The sequence below is a fragment of the Poromitra crassiceps genome (genome assembly GCF_964638095.1).
Source record: "Poromitra crassiceps genome assembly, chromosome: 9".
NCBI lineage: Eukaryota > Metazoa > Chordata > Actinopteri > Beryciformes > Melamphaidae > Poromitra > Poromitra crassiceps.
In genome coordinates, this window is record NC_139630.1 from 47,529,365 (window position 1) to 47,547,496 (window position 18,132).

Below are 18,132 nucleotides of genomic sequence, written 5' to 3' on the forward strand. Positions count from 1 at the left end.
CTTAGGGTCATATCTCTGCGTGTGCGCATGTGGGCGTTTTCCACTAGCACAGGGCTAGCTTAGGGTCATATCTCTGCGTGTGCGCATGTGGGCGTTTTCCACTAGCACAGGGCTAGCTTAGGGTCATATCTCTGCGTGTGCGCATGTGGGCGTTTTCCACTAGCACAGGGCTAGCTTAGGGTCATATCTCTGCGTGTGTGCATGTGGGCGTTTTCCACTAGCACAGGGCTAGCTTAGGGTCATATCTCTATGTGTGCGCATGTGGGGCGTTTTCCACTAGCACAGGGCTAGCTTAGGGTCATATCTCTGCGTGTGCGCATGTGGGGCGTTTTCCACTAGCACAGGGCTAGCTTAGGGTCATATCTCTGCATGTGCGCATGTGGGGCGTTTTCCACTAGCACAGGGCTAGCTTAGGGTCATATCTCTGCGTGTGCGCATGTGGGGTGTTTTCCACTAGCACAGGGCTAGCTTAGGGTCATATCTCTGCGTGTGCGCATGTGGGCGTTTTCCACTAGCACAGGGCTAGCTTAGGGTCATATCTCTGCGTGTGCGCATGTGGGCGTTTTCCACTAGCACAGGGCTAGCTTAGGGTCATATCTCTATGTGTGCGCATGTGGGGCGTTTTCCACTAGCACAGGGCTAGCTTAGGGTCATATCTCTATGTGTGCGCATGTGGGCGTTTTCCACTAGCACAGGGCTAGCTTAGGGTCATATCTCTATGTGTGCGCATGTGGGGCGTTTTCCACTAGCACAGGGCTAGCTTAGGGTCATATCTCTGCGTGTGCGCATGTGGGCGTTTTCCACTAGCACAGGGCTAGCTTAGGGTCATATCTCTGCGTGTGCGCATGTGGGCGTTTTCCACTAGCACAGGGCTAGCTTAGGGTCATATCTCTGCGTGTGCGCATGTGGGCGTTTTCCACTAGCACAGGGCTAGCTTAGGGTCATATCTCTATGTGTGCGCATGTGGGCGTTTTCCACTAGCACAGGGCTAGCTTAGGGTCATATCTCTATGTGTGCGCATGTGGGGCGTTTTCCACTAGCACAGGGCTAGCTTAGGGTCATATCTCTGCGTGTGTGCATGTGGGCGTTTTCCACTAGCACAGGGCTAGCTTAGGGTCATATCTCTGCGTGTGCGCATGTGGGCGTTTTCCACTAGCACAGGGCTAGCTTAGGGTCATATCTCTATGTGTGCGCATGTGGGGCGTTTTCCACTAGCACAGGGCTAGCTTAGGGTCATATCTCTGCGTGTGCGCATGTGGGCGTTTTCCACTAGCACAGGGCTAGCTTAGGGTCATATCTCTATGTGTGCGCATGTGGGGCGTTTTCCACTAGCACAGGGCTAGCTTAGGGTCATATCTCTATGTGTGCGCATGTGGGGCGTTTTCCACTAGCACAGGGCTAGCTTAGGGTCATATCTCTGCGTGTGCTCATGTGGGCGTTTTCCACTAGCACAGGGCTAGCTTAGGGTCATATCTCTGCGTGTGCTCATGTGGGCGTTTTCCACTAGCACAGGGCTAGCTTAGGGTCATATCTCTGCGTGTGCGCATGTGGGCGTTTTCCACTAGCACAGGGCTAGCTTAGGGTCATATCTCTGCGTGTGTGCATGTGGGCGTTTTCCACTAGCACAGGGCTAGCTTAGGGTCATATCTCTATGTGTGCGCATGTGGGGCGTTTTCCACTAGCACAGGGCTAGCTTAGGGTCATATCTCTGCGTGTGCGCATGTGGGGCGTTTTCCACTAGCACAGGGCTAGCTTAGGGTCATATCTCTGCGTGTGCGCATGTGGGGCGTTTTCCACTAGCACAGGGCTAGCTTAGGGTCATATCTCTGTGTGTGCGCATGTGGGGCGTTTTCCACTAGCACAGGGCTAGCTTAGGGTCATATCTCTGCGTGTGTGCATGTGGGCGTTTTCCACTAGCACAGGGCTAGCTTAGGGTCATATCTCTGCGTGTGCGCATGTGGGCGTTTTCCACTAGCACAGGGCTAGCTTAGGGTCATATCTCTATGTGTGCGCATGTGGGGCGTTTTCCACTAGCACAGGGCTAGCTTAGGGTCATATCTCTATGTGTGCGCATGTGGGCGTTTTCCACTAGCACAGGGCTAGCTTAGGGTCATATCTCTATGTGTGCGCATGTGGGGCGTTTTCCACTAGCACAGGGCTAGCTTAGGGTCATATCTCTGCGTGTGCGCATGTGGGCGTTTTCCACTAGCACAGGGCTAGCTTAGGGTCATATCTCTATGTGTGCGCATGTGGGGCGTTTTCCACTAGCACAGGGCTAGCTTAGGGTCATATCTCTATGTGTGCGCATGTGGGGCGTTTTCCACTAGCACAGGGCTAGCTTAGGGTCATATCTCTGCGTGTGCTCATGTGGGCGTTTTCCACTAGCACAGGGCTAGCTTAGGGTCATATCTCTGCGTGTGTGCATGTGTGTAAGTACTGTATGTGTGCATGTGCGTCTACATGTGGATCCATCCTCGTGGTAATGCCTCCACAGCCAAATGAAAGCCAGATGTCGTGAGAGGCAGAGTTAAGGTATGGGGGCGCCACACCCAGACTCAAATGGTTGCTTAAGACAGAGACACTGCAGCGTCTGAGCTCTCACACCGCCAGAGTCCACCTGTCCCCAGCATACAGCTAGACTGTCTGAGCTCTCAGACGGCCAGAGTCCACCTGTCCCCAGCATACAGTGCTGCTAAACTGCTATTAAGATAAAGAGGCGTGGGAGGAAAAGATCCATCCATCATCCTTTCTTAAAAGCTCTCCCTGGAGCCTTCTCTCTCTGGCTGCTGCAGAGATATAGGGTGAGGTGTAGTTCACATGTGGGTCAATGCAATTTCCCTTTGGACTGCTAACCTATTTGGCCTAGAAGATGTTCATCACAATATACTTGGTTCAGCAGGAAAACGACAGGGATTGCCGGGATTTGAGTGTGCGTTCTCTTCTATAGAAGTACCGTAGCAACGTTTTTGGCTGTGCGAGAGGAGAGGCAGCCATTCCACACATCTTACAGCAGAGGGGAACACACAAAAAACGTAAATGTGACTGCCAACTGTAGTTGAGGACCTTTGTAATTTGCTTTCTTCAACAGTCCAGCTGTTCAGCTCATTGTGGATCAGCGCCGTGTTCTGAACGGCTCAGCGACTCATCCTAGGCTGGACGGTCCTTCATTTAGAGCACATTGGACTAATGCCCCTGAGACCGGTAGTGACTCACCTCAAGGGTCTGCATGAGCGTGGGCTTGATGGCATCTTTCATTAACACGGCCAGCGCTCCACTCACACCCTGCGAGAGCGGGAGAGAGAAAGACACAGTGGTTGGTGGTGGGGCAAGAGGAGGTTCTTAGTTCTGAAATGAGTCCAAAATGGTAAACTTTAATACCCACAGTAACTGTACTAATGAATCCTCCAAGATAAAAGGTCTAGACCGTCTGCAGTGCTCCCTCCCTCATGTCTGACCATAAGAGTAAGTGTTAATGCTTCCTCCCCAAAATATGCCCTGTCAGCCATCTGGTCACACCCACCCACCCACACACACACACACACACACACACACACACACACACACACACACACACACACACACACATACATATACATACAGTCACACAGCATATTCCCATCTGGGACGGCTCAGAGGGGTGGTGATGTTTTCGCATCCTGACTAATCAGAAAGACTAATGTAACTTTATAGGGGATCCTCCTTTACGGCTCTGAAACAACACAGAGCGCAGTCATCTGTGGGAAATCAGAGCCAGCTGACCCTAAGGCTGGAGCTGGCGAGGTGCGAAAACTCTGCTTAACATCTCTAATGGCAGGTTACACCTAGATGAGGCGTGCTGATTGGGAGGTGGAAGTGGTACGTTAGCGTGTTTGGGACGAGTGGGACCTGGGAAGTTTCCAGCCTGCAAGCTAGACGGATAATTGCAGGGGGGACAGTGCTCACCAGAGATTGAGAGCGGGCAATGAGGAGGCATACAGCTTATGTTTCAGCAGCTCACTACTTCACGTCCACACACACACGTGCACAGACACACACACACACACACACACAGACACACACACACACACACACAGACACAGACACAAACAAACACACACAAGATCTGTCCTACACAACAACTGTGTTGTGTGTTTGCGTTCTCGTATTACCTCCGCCAAGGAGGTTATGTTTTCGGTGCCGTTTGTTTGTTTGTTTGTCAGCAGGATTACGGAAAAACTACTGGCTCAATTGTCACCAAACTTTGTGAAAGGCTGTATCATGGGCCATGGAAGAAGCCGTCTAATTTTGGAGGGGATCGGGATCCGACTCACGCAATAATAGCCCGAAAAAACAATAGTAGCAGCCAGGCCTTGGCGGAGGTCAGCAGGCCTTGGCGGAGGTCTGCACTCTCCAAGTGCCCTCCTAGTTTTAAATGCATTTTTGTGTCCTTTATTGCACTGTGAAACTCCTCGTTTTGTTAAAAACAATAGATTTGAGTTAATACGATGTTGTGGCCAGTTCAATCTCCAATGAGGAAAAAAATATCTTTCCAGGTAGGCTGAGATGCAGATATTACAATACATAACACACCTAACCATCACATTTGGAAAAAAACCTAAATTAAATGCAAACCTGTATCTAGAGAAAAGAGATGACAACTGGTATAATCCTATTCCTTCATCTGCCTTGAATGTTAACACTGTCAGTTACCATGAATGGAACATCACAACTAGATTATCCGGACTGAGATGGACAAAAGATAGCTCAGCCTTCACATGAAATGGACTAAAAAAAACGTATACAAAGGAGAATGCATGGTGAGATGTAAATGTCTATGGGAAAATAAATGGCGGATGAAAATCTCTGGTACAGTGCTGAAGCAGGACACTTTGCCTCTTTATACCATAACTTCAGTGTGAGACCGTCAGGGTTGAATCCCTGGTCCCCCCCTGCCCCGTCCCCAGAATGAAAAGAGCACAGGGGCAATAAACACACACCAGGTCCTCTGCGGTGACAGGCTGTCCCGATCGGCTGCTTCCCACCACCATGCGTGCCAGCCTGCTCCTCATGTCCCCCAGGCCGTCCGCCAGAGCCAGGATGGCCATGATCTCACTGGCCACCGCGATGTCGAAGCCAGTCTGCAGTGAGGAAAAACCCATCCCTACGCATTACAGATCAGCAGGTCCAGCAGGCTCAGCAATTCATGGTCTTTGTTCACTGCTAAGTAAGTGTTCAGTAGAGCCTCTGTAACAGTCCTACTAAGAAGAGGACAGTGTAAACTAATACGATTTATTAAGTGATGACATTTATGGTATATATACACATAAGCAATGTGTAAATGACCTCATGGCATTTATTTTCCAAACATGGCTAACCAATAATAAGAGTATTGTTATTACACTAGAAACATGCTATCAATATCACATTCTGTAAACCAAGAGAGGACAGATAAAGAGAATGAGTGTGTGTGTGTGTGTGCGTGTGTGTGTGTGTGTGTGTGTGTGTGTGTGTGTGTGTGTGTGTGTGTGTGTGTGTGTGTGAGAGACACACAGAGAGAGAGCTATTGTGACAGTGAGAGGTGATAACAGAAACCACTTGCGTTTACACAGAACCACAGGTCCAATGACGAGTAACACACACCCTACAAAGCCAAAACATTTGGACGGATGCTCCACGGCCGAGTCCAACCCTTTTCCTTCAAAGCAGTGAATCATAAACAGCACATTCCTGAATACACAATGCACACACATGCCCGCACGCACACGCACACACACGCATGCACACACACACACACACACACACACACACACACACACACACACACACACACACACACACACACGGAAAGCGGTACAGATGGGCGTCTCATTCCAAGAAGGCATGTGTTTGGCGGACGTGGCCTTGCTTCACTTTGGAGGAACAATAGAGCGGGATCTGTTTCTATTGTTTTTGTTGCAACTTTCTGTGTTGATTTGCGTCAAAGAGAGACTAGAGAGAGAGAGAGAGAGAGAGAGAGAGAGAGAGATAAAGAGAGACAGAGAGAGAGATAGAGAGAGAGAGAGAGAGTGAAAGCCAGTATAGTGAAGAGTATGGAAAACCAAAGGAATTTCCAATCCATGTAAAAAAAAAAGAAAAGAAAAAAGAAACATAACACAAACCACACCAATCCACCAAGGAACATATCATGTCTATTCCCACTCTCCCAGTGACAATTCCCTGAGCGGCTATAGTGTATCTGGCACCGGGGCAAGGAGGAGGAGGAGAGGAATGGAGAATGGATGGAGGTAAATGTAAGCATATGCAGAACTAACTCACAGGCTGTTCCAGGAGTGTGTGTGTGTGTGTGTGTGTGTGTGTGTGTGTGTGTGTGTGTGTGTGTGTGTGTGTGTATGTGTCTTTTACATGCATGCATGCGTGTCTGTGTGTGTGCGCGCACGTACGTGTAGGGGGGGGGTGGGTTCATTTTTCTCCCTCTTTAAACATTTGCTTTCACTTAGGCCCGCTCTCTTCCCATTGAGGTGAAGTGTTTATTTGCAGGATTTCATTTAGCTGTCATTACTACTGACATATGGCTGAAATACCGCCGGCCTTACAGTCATCGTGGGGACGGGGGGGAAGTGCGGGTATGCAGGGGAGTGGGACCGTGTGTGTGTGTGTGTGTGTGAGCGTGAGAGAGTGAAAGAGTCAGTTAGTGTGGGTGTGTGTAAGCTAAAAAGCCCAAGATTCGATGCCACTTTAACAACACACTGTATTATTGCAAACTAGGTGTTAGTAACATCCGAGAGGTGACTGTCAGTTTGAGAAGAGAAATGACGGTGCTTGTGATATAAACGACGTACCTCTCTCATCTGCCCCTTCTCAGTGCTTGCCTGTCCCACTGTGATCGTCCTCAAGAAGCGGTCGTTGGTGTCAAGAACTGGAGAAACAAGGAGGACATGACTAGATTCACTTCCCTGACCTGCACAACTTCTCACAGCATCTCCAACTAGACCGGCACAAATACAGCCAATTCATATAATAGGCACATTATAGCATACCTGACCTCGTACCTCAAGGACACACACACGCACATGCACACACATGCACACACACACTGATACACACACACACACACCCACACACACACACACACACACACACACACACTGATACATACACACACACACACACACACACACACACACACACAGGATTGATGTATTTATGGTCTTGACACAGACAGGTTGTAAACATCTACTTCCACACATCTTGTAAAACAGATACAGCAGCACATGTACAGGCCTGTGAGTGATTGTGACACACACACGCACGCACCCCCACACACACACACACACACGCACACACGCAGACACAGAACAATGTGCACAAAGCCAATAACTGACAACTGATCTGTATCTCTTATTGCGAGTAGGTGTTGACACACTGGAAGTGCTTATGGTATGAGGATTTGCTACTTTGCAGTTCCATAGCTCGGCAGTTGACCCGTTCCCTGATAATCTTGGCTCGGAGTTGGTTATTCTGTGGCTCTGCTCTGATTACAATCCATCAGGACCCCAGGAAACCACAGGGGCAAAACATTGTCCTGATGTTGGTTGGATGTAAAGAACAGAAAAGGGAAAAACGTGGGTTGTTTCGCGCTTAAATGAAAACAGACAGATTCTTAGAATATACATACATAAAACGTTCACATAAACCCACACATGCATGAGTGCGCACACACACACACACACACAGACACACACACACACACACAGGCGCAGACTTAGGTGGTAAATCTGTTTTTAATCTCCAGGGTTCCTCTCTTAAATATGCCCTCCGGAGCCATTTGGGTAAATACCCCATCAGTCATAGCAACACCCCCGGCTGGCTGTTCTCACTGACAACTTAAAAACAACAGTTTCCACAGGGGTACCCATCCCCACCCCACCACACCCACATTCATCAACCCCCAATTCCCAATGACGAGAGTCTCAATGTCCTGTGATGCATTCAAATTTGAGAACTAATCAACCAAATTCACAAAAGATTGATTGATTCCACATAAAACGATAAACATCTCAGAAACGAGTGTAATTTTTGAATCATGGTCGTCTTGGGTCGTCTGCTCCACTCAGAAATCCACTTTGTAGACTCAGACTGGGATGTTTGTCAAAAACATTTTCAGCCAAATGAGATTTGTGTGATCGCACTGCTATTAATTTTGAACAAGAATAGGCAGCCAGGCATCCTTGTTTGCAGAGAATCATACGCCGCACTGTATGAACCCATTGCATTCTCAGTGGAACTGTGCATCAGTACAAATGCAATCAAACATAAGACATGGAAATTATTTTAAAATGGTGAGACTAGTTTTAGAGATAATCTCTCTCAAAAGAGATCTCGCTAAATGATGTGTCTTAAACAGAAAATAATGTAAAGGGAATATAAGAATAACAAGAAGCAGATATGAATCCTACTGAACAGATCACAGACTCTCCTTCCTCGTTTTGGGCTCTGGGAAACGCTAGTACATTTGAATACTGAAATGCAGTGGGATTACCCTTCAATATAGGTCACCTGGATGTCGCGTATGGCAATGAAGGATGAGGTGGAGAGAGAAAGCCAGTACTTCCACTGATTCCTTACCTCTCTGCCAGGTGACTTTGGAGGGGTCAAGGTCGAGGCGGACGAAGGCGTTGACCTCCTGGGGCGTGAGAGATCCGGGGTCTGTTTTTCCGATGCCTAGACGCTAGAACCAGAGAGAGAGAGAGAGAGAAATAAAGGAGACAAAGACAGGACCAGTGGTTTCTCTGTAAGCGTTTTGGAGCAGTTTGTCTGTCCCCATTTTGGTTATGGCACTACTGAGGTATCCAACACTAACACTATTTTTTATTGTGATCATTTAATAGTATAATTTTGACATTTTATTTTGATAAGCAGCACCATTTCCCAAACACTTGACCAGTATTTGCTTGTGCTTTTTGAAAAAGAAAAAGAAAAAACAAAGAGCTCAATTATAATGTTTCCTTAACATTTCATTTTCTCCAGCAGCGGTGATTCATTTCTTGCTGTGGTGTGCCACATTTGGACATACAATATCAAACAACCAGTTAACGTTACAAGAAACGGCCACTAACTGACCGCACACGATCCGGCCAATCAACTCCCAGTCGGGTTCAATAGGTTCACTGCGAGCACGCTGTATATAAACACATGGGTCTCCTTATCTTTCACTCCATCCATTCAGACCAATAAATATTTCACCGTCCTGTGAACTTCTCAACTCAGAGCGTAAGTCAACTCAGTGTTTGTCTGTGCTGGTGTATGAGAGACCCCAACCTCTCCCTCCCATCTCCATCACATCTGTCGTTTTTTCATTTGTTATGACTTAACATCAGCTATTCTGTCTTCAGCACTCGATGAAACAGCCTCACTCAGTTTCATACACACATATTAGCTTTATGAGGCATAAACAAAGACACAGAGACACTGGCCTGGGTGGATAATGATTGTGGAAATGCTAGTGAAGAGGGCAGTGGTCCGGAGACAGGCTCACTGAGGCCCCCTAGTGGAAACATCCAAAACCCGGGAGCTCGACTCAACACAGCATGCCTATGGGCGAGTGGCTGCTGTTGAAATCAGCAGCTCTGAGAGGCACGACAGTGTTTAAGGGCCATGCAGGTTGACTTACACGCAGCCTGGCGATCTGGATGGGTGAGAAGCGCCTGACTGCGTTCACTGAAGGAACCAGTCTGTTGTAAAGGGCCTGCGAGGGATATGAGACAAAAACAGAGCTTCATCATTACCTATTCCACGATTGTACCGAGAGTCACACTGTGATGTCATAGGTTAGTTGTGATGAATACATTCAGTTGTGAGATTAAAACAGTAAACTGTGCCTCGGTTTAACTAACAATGACATAATTGTGAAACTATATTCAAGCCTCTACTTTGAACATATAGTGACGCTATAGGACAAGACTGTGACACATGTGGGAGCTTCATTATCTTAAGTTTGCATGGTGCACCAAAAGTATGGATGCACACAAAGAAATCAACAATTAAATATTAAAAAAGTGCAGTAACATAATTTCCTTCGTCAAAACATGAAGGATAATAGGCATGATTGCTAGTTACCGTATGATCACAATTTCTTGCAAAATAATTGTGATTGTTATGTTAGTACTAATAGTGCAGGTCAAAACGTCAATGTCAGAGTAGTATATACAGAATGAGTAAGTACTGTGTGACACTGTGACATCATCACACTGTCACCTTGTCTGATTGGGTGGCCTCGTGGAGCATCCTGGCATCAATGGCTGCTGCCACCAGGTTATTGGCTGCTGTGATGGCATGAATGTCACCTGTCAGATGAAGGTTGAACTGAAGGATAAGATAGAAAACAGAGAAGACAGAGATAAAGAGGGGGAGAGAGAGAGAGAGAGAAGAGAGAGAGAGAGGAACACAGGTAATTCTTTAGATCAGGGGTTCCCAAACTTAAGAATGCCGCGCCCCTCTTTGAAATCTGAAAATCTTCTGACGTTCTCGATCGATTGTTTTCTGATGAATCCATTCAAAGCCAACGTGCTGCTCTGTGATGCAGCGAGAATGTCATGCTGGCGCCACAGCGATGGCAACAGCGATGGCAACAGCGATGGCAACGCGACGCAACGCGCTAGTCGAGCTCTAACGTACGGCTGCAGTCACATCATACATTTGACTTATAACAATAAAAGTAAATCTTCCCATGGTTTTGACTTTGTCCCCCAGGACTTGAAAAATATTATGACACATATACTTTGTGTTTAGCAAGAGCCCTTCTATCAAAGAGAAACAAAACACACCCCTTAGTTTAACAGTCCATGAAAAAAAAAACACAGGGGTGTGCACGAGAGAGAGAGAGAGAGAGAGAGAGAGAGAGAGAGAGAGAGAGAGAGAGAGAGAGAAAGTTGAAAAGAGCTGGTGTTTTGAGATGGGGAGGCTGCCTTATCACAGGGGCTTTGACACCGGTCTCTTTCCCTCAGCCCTCTCAGCCCTCCCGCTCGCTCTCTCAGTCTCTGCGTGTTTTAGAGGCCTTTGAAGCCAGCACTCGTCCAGCTGAGGGTCTGTCTCTGTGTCTTACCTCCTCCATAGGGATGACCTGGGCATATCCCCCTCCCGCAGCTCCCCCTAGGCACAGAGAAGAGGTAGTGCGGTCAGAGAGAGGCAACAGGACAGGGACTCACAGAGGAGGACTGCTGCGTGGTGGACTCTGAGTGAACCGCTCCACCCCGTTACAAACCGTAGCAGGCTATGAAATCCTAGCCTCACGCTGACAAAGCCAGCTCATTGCACAGTTATTGTCCATTACCCAAAATATATTAGCAGAAAGCAAAACAAAACGAAAAGTTTCATTTCCAAAAGTGAGATATCCACCATTTGAAACTGTTTGACATCAGCCCTTACTAAATGATTGGCATGAAAGTAAAAGTTGTTATGTATTGTAATAACTTTTCTTACAAAATAACAGCATTTTAGAGGATGCCATCATCTATGTTTTGATATTGAGCAATGCATTCTCAAAGCAGTGAGTTTTGGAATGAAACAAAATATAAGAGATCATGACATGGTGTTACAGTATAGCACTATATATACAGTGTAATTGCAATTGTAACAAGATCAAGTGGAGGGTAAAGGCCACAGAGTGGTGAAGCAATTCATTTGATGGAAGAGCAGTTTTCAGACAGGCTATATCATGAGGATCAAAGTGTCCATTGCTGACCTTTGACCCCAAATGTGGGTCCCTGGGAAGGCTGGCGGAGACAAGCGAAGGAGTTGAGCTTGAGGTGGGCAGAGAGGGCTTGGACTAGGCCGATGGTCACTGTGCTCTTGCCTTCGCCCAGTGGAGTGGGAGTGATACTACAACAAGAGAGATACATATTTTTTCATTCACGTTAATTAGCGCTGAATGTACAAACACGTTTCGTCTGTATTCAAGATCTGATGAATATAGCAGCACTACTGGGAGCCATTACATTGTAGATAAATCACTGTTTGGCTGTGGCCAAAGGGACGCTTTGAGGTAACAGAGTGACAAAGGGGGGTACAGCAGGGGCAATATTAAGGAGGGGACACCAGAGGAGAAGAAAGAGAATGCTTTGATGGGTCTCTCCACCTCATTTATCTATAGACACTTTCACTCAGACTCCCTCTCTTCCTGCCCCCTCCCTCTCTCTCTTTGGTAGACATGATGTTCCCTTGGCAGCAGGTCTCAAAGGCTTGCTGCTGGCTGGAATTGAGAGGGGCCCCTCACCTCTCCAGAGCCACTGGGTGGAGCTGAGTCGGCTCTTTAAGGAACTCGGTGTGTGTGTGTGTGTGTGTGTGTGTGTGTGTGTGTTTGTGTGTGTGTGTGTGTGTGTGTGTGTGTGTGTGTGTGTGTGTGTGTGTGTTTGTGTGTGTGTGTGTGTGTGTGTGTTTAAGTGACACAGAAAGAGAGAAATGCACACATACACACACGTACGGTGTGCACGTGCATCTCCGGCTGTGTCTTTGCACATACAAATGCGAGTGTGCACATTTGCATGTGTGTATGTGTGGGTGGGGGAGAAGGAGAGAGAGAGATAGAGAGATAGTGAGTGAGTGAGTGTGTGTGTGTGTGAGTGAGTGAGTGAGTGAGAGGGGTATAGAATTAGTGTCCTCACACTATGTGCAAGCCAGGCAATCTAATGAATCGATGAATGTGTGGAAAAGTTAGTTCATATACGTAAGCTATGAATCAAGGCTATATCTGACTTAGCAACAGGTGTGTGTGTGTGTGTGTGTGTGTGTGTGTGTGTGTGTTGTGTTCCTGTGTTGCACACACATACATGAAAGGAGCTGTGCTTAGTCTGCTCTATCAGCATAACACCATTCACACACCCTTCAAAGAGAGGCCCTGGCTGCTTGCCTCACAAACACACACACACACACACACGCATGCATGTGCACAGACACACACACACACACACACACGCATGCATGCACGTGCACAGACACACACACAGGCGCGCACACACACACACTATAGAGATAAGACAGTGAACTCCACAGCCTATCCCATTCGGGTGGGAAAAAGCAAGTCTCCCTCTCTCCTTCACTCAGCGTGTCTCTCTCTCTCACTCAGCATTTGTTTCTCTCACTCAGCATTTCTCTCTCTCTCTCTCTTTAGTAGAGTTATTTGACAGGTGCTATTCCTTCCCTGTGTCTCTGTGCAATGTCTTGCAGGGCATTATGTGAGCTGTACCGTTTGTATCAGTTAAGGACTGTGTTACTGAGTAAGTTGTTCATATCTGCACCCGTGTCACAACTAGGACAAATTTAATTACTATTATTGTGTTTGGTGAAAGTGACTCTGGTGCAGTCCTGAAATCAAAAGCACAAGGTCTAACTGCACAGGGTAGTGGGTCTTTTGAAACTCCACTAGCATGGAGTCAGCAGGGACTAGATGAGATGAGAAGGTGTTGTTGGACAGCTGGTTGGATGCTGAAAGGTAACGTCCTCTGAGAGCCAAAGTGAACGTCACTTCCTGCTTCAGCACTGTACCAGAGATTTTCAACCGCCATTTATTTTCCTATAGACATTTTGTAAAATGCTTATAAAAATAGTTGTACTTGTTCAAACCAAACAGTTCAGATATATTTAGAAACAGGAGAGACCGCATAACATTTCACTAGGACCAAAACGTAAAAGAATGTGGGTTTAAAGAAAATATTTTCTTGATCTTGTTTTTTTAAGTTTTGGTCTGAGTGATATGTTCTATGGTCTCTCCCGATTCTAAATATAGCTGAACCGTTTGGTTTGACCAAGTAAAACTATTTTTACAAGCTTTTACGAAATGTCTATGGGAAAATAAATTGCGGAAGAAAATCTCTGGTACAGCGCTGAAGCGGGAAGTGACGTTCACTTTGCCTCTCTATTCTACACCACTGCCTTCCCCATGGGGACACTGGGAAATCCTTATCTGCCGGGGAGAGCCGTTTAATGCCCGTGTGTGATGATCTGTGTCATGTTTAAGCCTGTGATCGTCTTATTTGGCACTTATTTGGCAAATGAAGAGAGCGGGACAGATCAAAAGCAGAAAGAAAACAGATGGAAGAGGGAGCCATCTCATCTCTTACAGTGAAGTCATGAATTCAGATTACCCAGAAACATTAGGCAAGACAAATAGAAGCTGTGATAAAATACAGTGCAGTGATAAAATATGGGACATGAAAGAGAAAGAGGCAGAGAGACAGACATGAATTAGAAAGAAATCAAAGGTAGAATATCCTATTCCCCTGAATGATTGAAAGCATTGATGGTGGACCTGTTTGGGATTTATGTTAAAAGGAAAACATGCTACAACGTCAGAGCCCTCGCTGTATGCGCCGAGGGCTACGCCGTGGCTGGCGAGCCTGCCGGCGCAGCTGGCGTGCAGCTCCACGAAAATGTGACTTGACGCAGCTGACGTGAACAACGCAAGTATAATATAATGTAGATGGGAGAGAGTGAAAGCTATTACCAATTATATACACTACATTATCTCCTTGGGCTAGCTTCTAGTCATTGAAATCCTAGTGAAATCACACAATTTACTCATTTTGCTGGGGACTCCCCGGTGACCCCCTCGTCACGCTGACGTTAGAGTACATAGGTCTAGCTGCCGTCGGCAAGGCTCCAAGTAGAGGCGGATGTTGTAGCATGTTTCCAGCTTTACTGTTTGGAATACAGTATGAGGCAACTTGAAATCTGGGAACCCATCCGTTAAAAAAATTAATAAATGTATATATATGTTTTTCAACCTCTGGGGGCAAGCACATTTCAGTACCTGAATAACTGGAACTCAACTTGCCCGGCCACGCCCGTTTATGCTAATTTTACAGAGTGCTCCGATTTTATTTATGATATTATCCGGATTTTCTTTGACCACGCCGACAGATTTTCATGCAAATCGAAAATCTGTCTTGAGAGATTAGGCAACTTGTTGATTATGGCCATCTGCTTTAATTGTGCAGTTTTCAAGTTTGTGAGTCATCTTCTTAATAAAGCGATCTTGAACTTAATGGGATCTGAGAACCTGAAGAAATAAAGTCAGGCTGCCAGACTCACCCAGCTACCAGGACGTATTTCCCATCAGGCTGTGCGTGGAGGCGGTCCAGGAGGGAGAGCCGGACCTTAGCCTTAGACCTGCCGTAGACCTCCAGCTCTTCCGACAGCAAGCCGATCTCCTCAGCCAGCTGCTCCACTGGCTTTGCGGTCTGAGCTCTGGAAATCTCTATGTCACTGCAGAAGCAGAGAAAACATGACACATCATCAACATCTATCTCTTTTTAAAGCATCAGGTACTGTATGAGAGGTGTGTCTTTGTAAGCCCAATGACAGACAGTTACAGTTCAACTTAGATTACAGTCTTGTGTACTGGACTGGTAGATTTAACTCAATGTATGTACTGATTATGTAAGTGACACATTATCATTAACGGTCCAGCTGTGTAAGTTGTGACCAGTTTTTGAGTAAAATGCACATCTACCTTAAACCAAGAAGAAGCACACAAAAGAGCAGGGGATGGGCACAAACATCTTAATTTCCCATTCAAACTGATTCATCCCTTGAGAATGACATGGTCCATACCTGGGTACAGGGGTGAGGGGCTGCAGTTTGAGGCTGCGTAGCCTCCAGGCTCTGTACTGCTGCACCTGCAGCCAGCGACTGCCACAGCGCACCACATTCTGGTAGAAAAAAGAGACGGAGAAAGAGAAAGATATAGACACAAAAATAACAGCTACCAGTCAAACATTAAAGCTGCATTCAACAATGTTTTTGTGTTAAAATAAGTGTTAAATGGCTCTATATTCTGACAACAATCACTGAAATAGAGTGTTTGGTTCTCTGATTGGATAGTTTGAGGTCGCCGCCAATTTTGATCCAATCAGAGAAAAGTTGACATTTTCTGGGTAACGGAAGGTCGGATCGCGATGCCTATAAGGAACTATATGTATCTTTTCACCCGAATCCAATGCCGCCATCCGTGACTCTCTACGAGTTACGGTTGCGGAGATACGTCCACCCTGCCTGCAGGACTAAAGAGAGAGATATAGAGGACAGTGGGGGTTGGGGGTTTCAAGTCACTGACCAAAAACTCTATTTCAGTAATTGCTGACAGAATATAGAGCCATTTAACACTTATTTTAACACAAAAACATCGCTGAATGCAGCTTTAAGTACATTAAGGTCCATTAAGGACAGGGAGACAAAGAGACACACCTGCATCCTGTAAGCAGCAGTGAGGTGCCCGATCCCTGTCTCAATGGTATGGTCATCTAAAACACAATATACAGTCAAATGAGACACATTCGAGTGAACACATGCATATCCAAATGTAACCGGGTGTCACACAGAAGATAAAGCATAGAGCAAAAGCTGACTCAGCACACTGCAATGTGCATGAAACGAAGCTCAGAGCTCCAAACATGACAGGTGTGGGGTGTTAATACATTCACACACATTGGGAGCAACTTGCAGTGTGCAGACTCTGCTTTTCTTCTACACGTCCAGGCATTACTTCCTGCTTGATGACATCACAACAGCCTTCACTATACCTGTGATCAGGGTGGGCTCACAGTGGATGACAGCAGCCCCTGGTCTAACCCATGTGGGTGGGAGGTCCATATGACCCGCCCCTAACAGGACCACAGCATCCGCCTGCATCACCTGGGGAATGAGCAAAGGAGATGAACGTGAATATGAAACATTTAAGAACAATTAAGAGGGAAGAGGCAACAAAAATAATATGGGACAAAGTCAAAAATATGAATAGAGGTGACAATTTAATATTTAGAGGTCAAGAATTATTGTGTGATGCGTTGTGTATCATAATATCTACATGCATCTTTGTAACTTTTATTCAGCCAATCTCTGCAGGTCTTTGAAGCTCTGAGTGGTCCACAAGTTAGCCAAACATGGTTGATCATCTCTGCATGTGAAAAAGGAGAGACTGCCCCCATGTGGTCAGCCTATAAAACTGAATGAAACAGGAATAACTGAATAATGCGAATGGAGGGTTGAGTTTAAAGACCATTGTGAAGTGTAAAATTACAGGATGAAGACATGATATGGGCCGGTAAAAATTCACAATGATGTGGAGAGATGTGCACTCAAAACAGCCAAAAATCATGTTTTATTCTTGCTGTAAACGTTCAGTGAAGGGTTACCTTACTCAAATTGAACGCACAGACGTCTTGAAGTGCTGCACTATTAGCTCATTTCTGAAAATGATGTATATACAATGTACAGTTAGTTCATCTTTCCTACAGATAAACGTGCAAGACAATAAAAAAAAAAAGGCACAATGAACCCAGTAAAATACAGCAAGCGTGGTGACAAAAATCTGTTGGACCACAACTTTCATAACTCCCACCTATATCTCCCTTTGAGCAGAGGAACTGGTTGTGATTGTGAACATAGCTCAGATTCCCTTTCACACACCTGTCTCTGTAGGCTCCCAGAGCTCCTGTGGCTCTTCAGAGTCACCATTCCACCTCTCTGTATCAGGCACTGCAGAGCCAGCCCAAGGGGTCCTTCACCCCCGACCAGCAACACCGTTTTATCCTCCAGAGGAACATCTGTGGAAATGTTTCAATTCAACATTAGGACACAATCCATCAAGTGCCTTATATGTCTGAGTAATAATGTTGACAGTTTTTATTGAGAATGGGGGGGGGTATTCACTGGATATCATCATAGAATGTGATTTATATTCCGCAATTTACCATGCCACATACTAATGTGACTGGGCAGGCAAGAGCTATAAATGTCAAGACACACTATATTCCATGAAGTATTTGAGTTGGACATCGAATTTCGAGTAGTTGCATGAGGGATACTCAGAATAACTCATAAATGTGACCCCATGTCCAGCTGACCCTTGACCCCTACCTTCTGAACCCAGATCTTTGCTGTGCCCTCCCCTCCCCTGAACCTCACCATGTCTCTCCAGCAGCTCCAAGACAGCGCTGGCTATGGGCGGCACAAAGCCTTGGCTCACGTCCCCTCGTACCAGACGCCCCATATTCAGATCTGATATCCTATCGCAGGACAAAACAACCATACATACACATATACAGATTATTGAACGGCAACATTCTAAAAATATATGAATGTCGTGTAATTATTTTACTA

At 46.3% G+C, this 18,132-nt stretch overlaps 1 protein-coding gene across 4 annotated transcripts in view; it reads right to left on the reverse strand.

Moving 5' to 3' along the window:
• Window positions 1-18,132, reverse strand: part of mthfd1l (methylenetetrahydrofolate dehydrogenase (NADP+ dependent) 1 like) — a 63,295-nt gene that overhangs the window by 39,101 nt on the left and 6,062 nt on the right. For 3 of the 4 annotated variants that reach the window (XM_083643161.1, XM_083643160.1, XM_083643162.1), the window contains exons 6-19: window positions 17,938-18,038; window positions 17,440-17,576; window positions 16,554-16,665; window positions 16,219-16,274; window positions 15,586-15,683; window positions 15,064-15,237; window positions 11,720-11,856; window positions 11,081-11,127; window positions 10,234-10,341; window positions 9,650-9,724; window positions 8,605-8,707; window positions 6,819-6,895; window positions 4,977-5,117; window positions 3,214-3,282 (exon numbers count right to left, since the gene is read on the reverse strand). In XM_083643161.1, the coding sequence (XP_083499287.1) occupies window positions 3,214-3,282; window positions 4,977-5,117; window positions 6,819-6,895; window positions 8,605-8,707; window positions 9,650-9,724; window positions 10,234-10,341; window positions 11,081-11,127; window positions 11,720-11,856; window positions 15,064-15,237; window positions 15,586-15,683; window positions 16,219-16,274; window positions 16,554-16,665; window positions 17,440-17,576; window positions 17,938-18,038 (1,435 nt within the window). Of the gene's footprint in view, window positions 1-3,213; window positions 3,283-4,976; window positions 5,118-6,818; window positions 6,896-8,604; window positions 8,708-9,649; window positions 9,725-10,233; window positions 10,342-11,080; window positions 11,128-11,719; window positions 11,857-15,063; window positions 15,238-15,585; window positions 15,684-16,218; window positions 16,275-16,553; window positions 16,666-16,852; window positions 16,977-17,439; window positions 17,577-17,937; window positions 18,039-18,132 lie in introns of those variants that run through there. The other variant, XM_083643163.1, reaches the window with a different exon arrangement.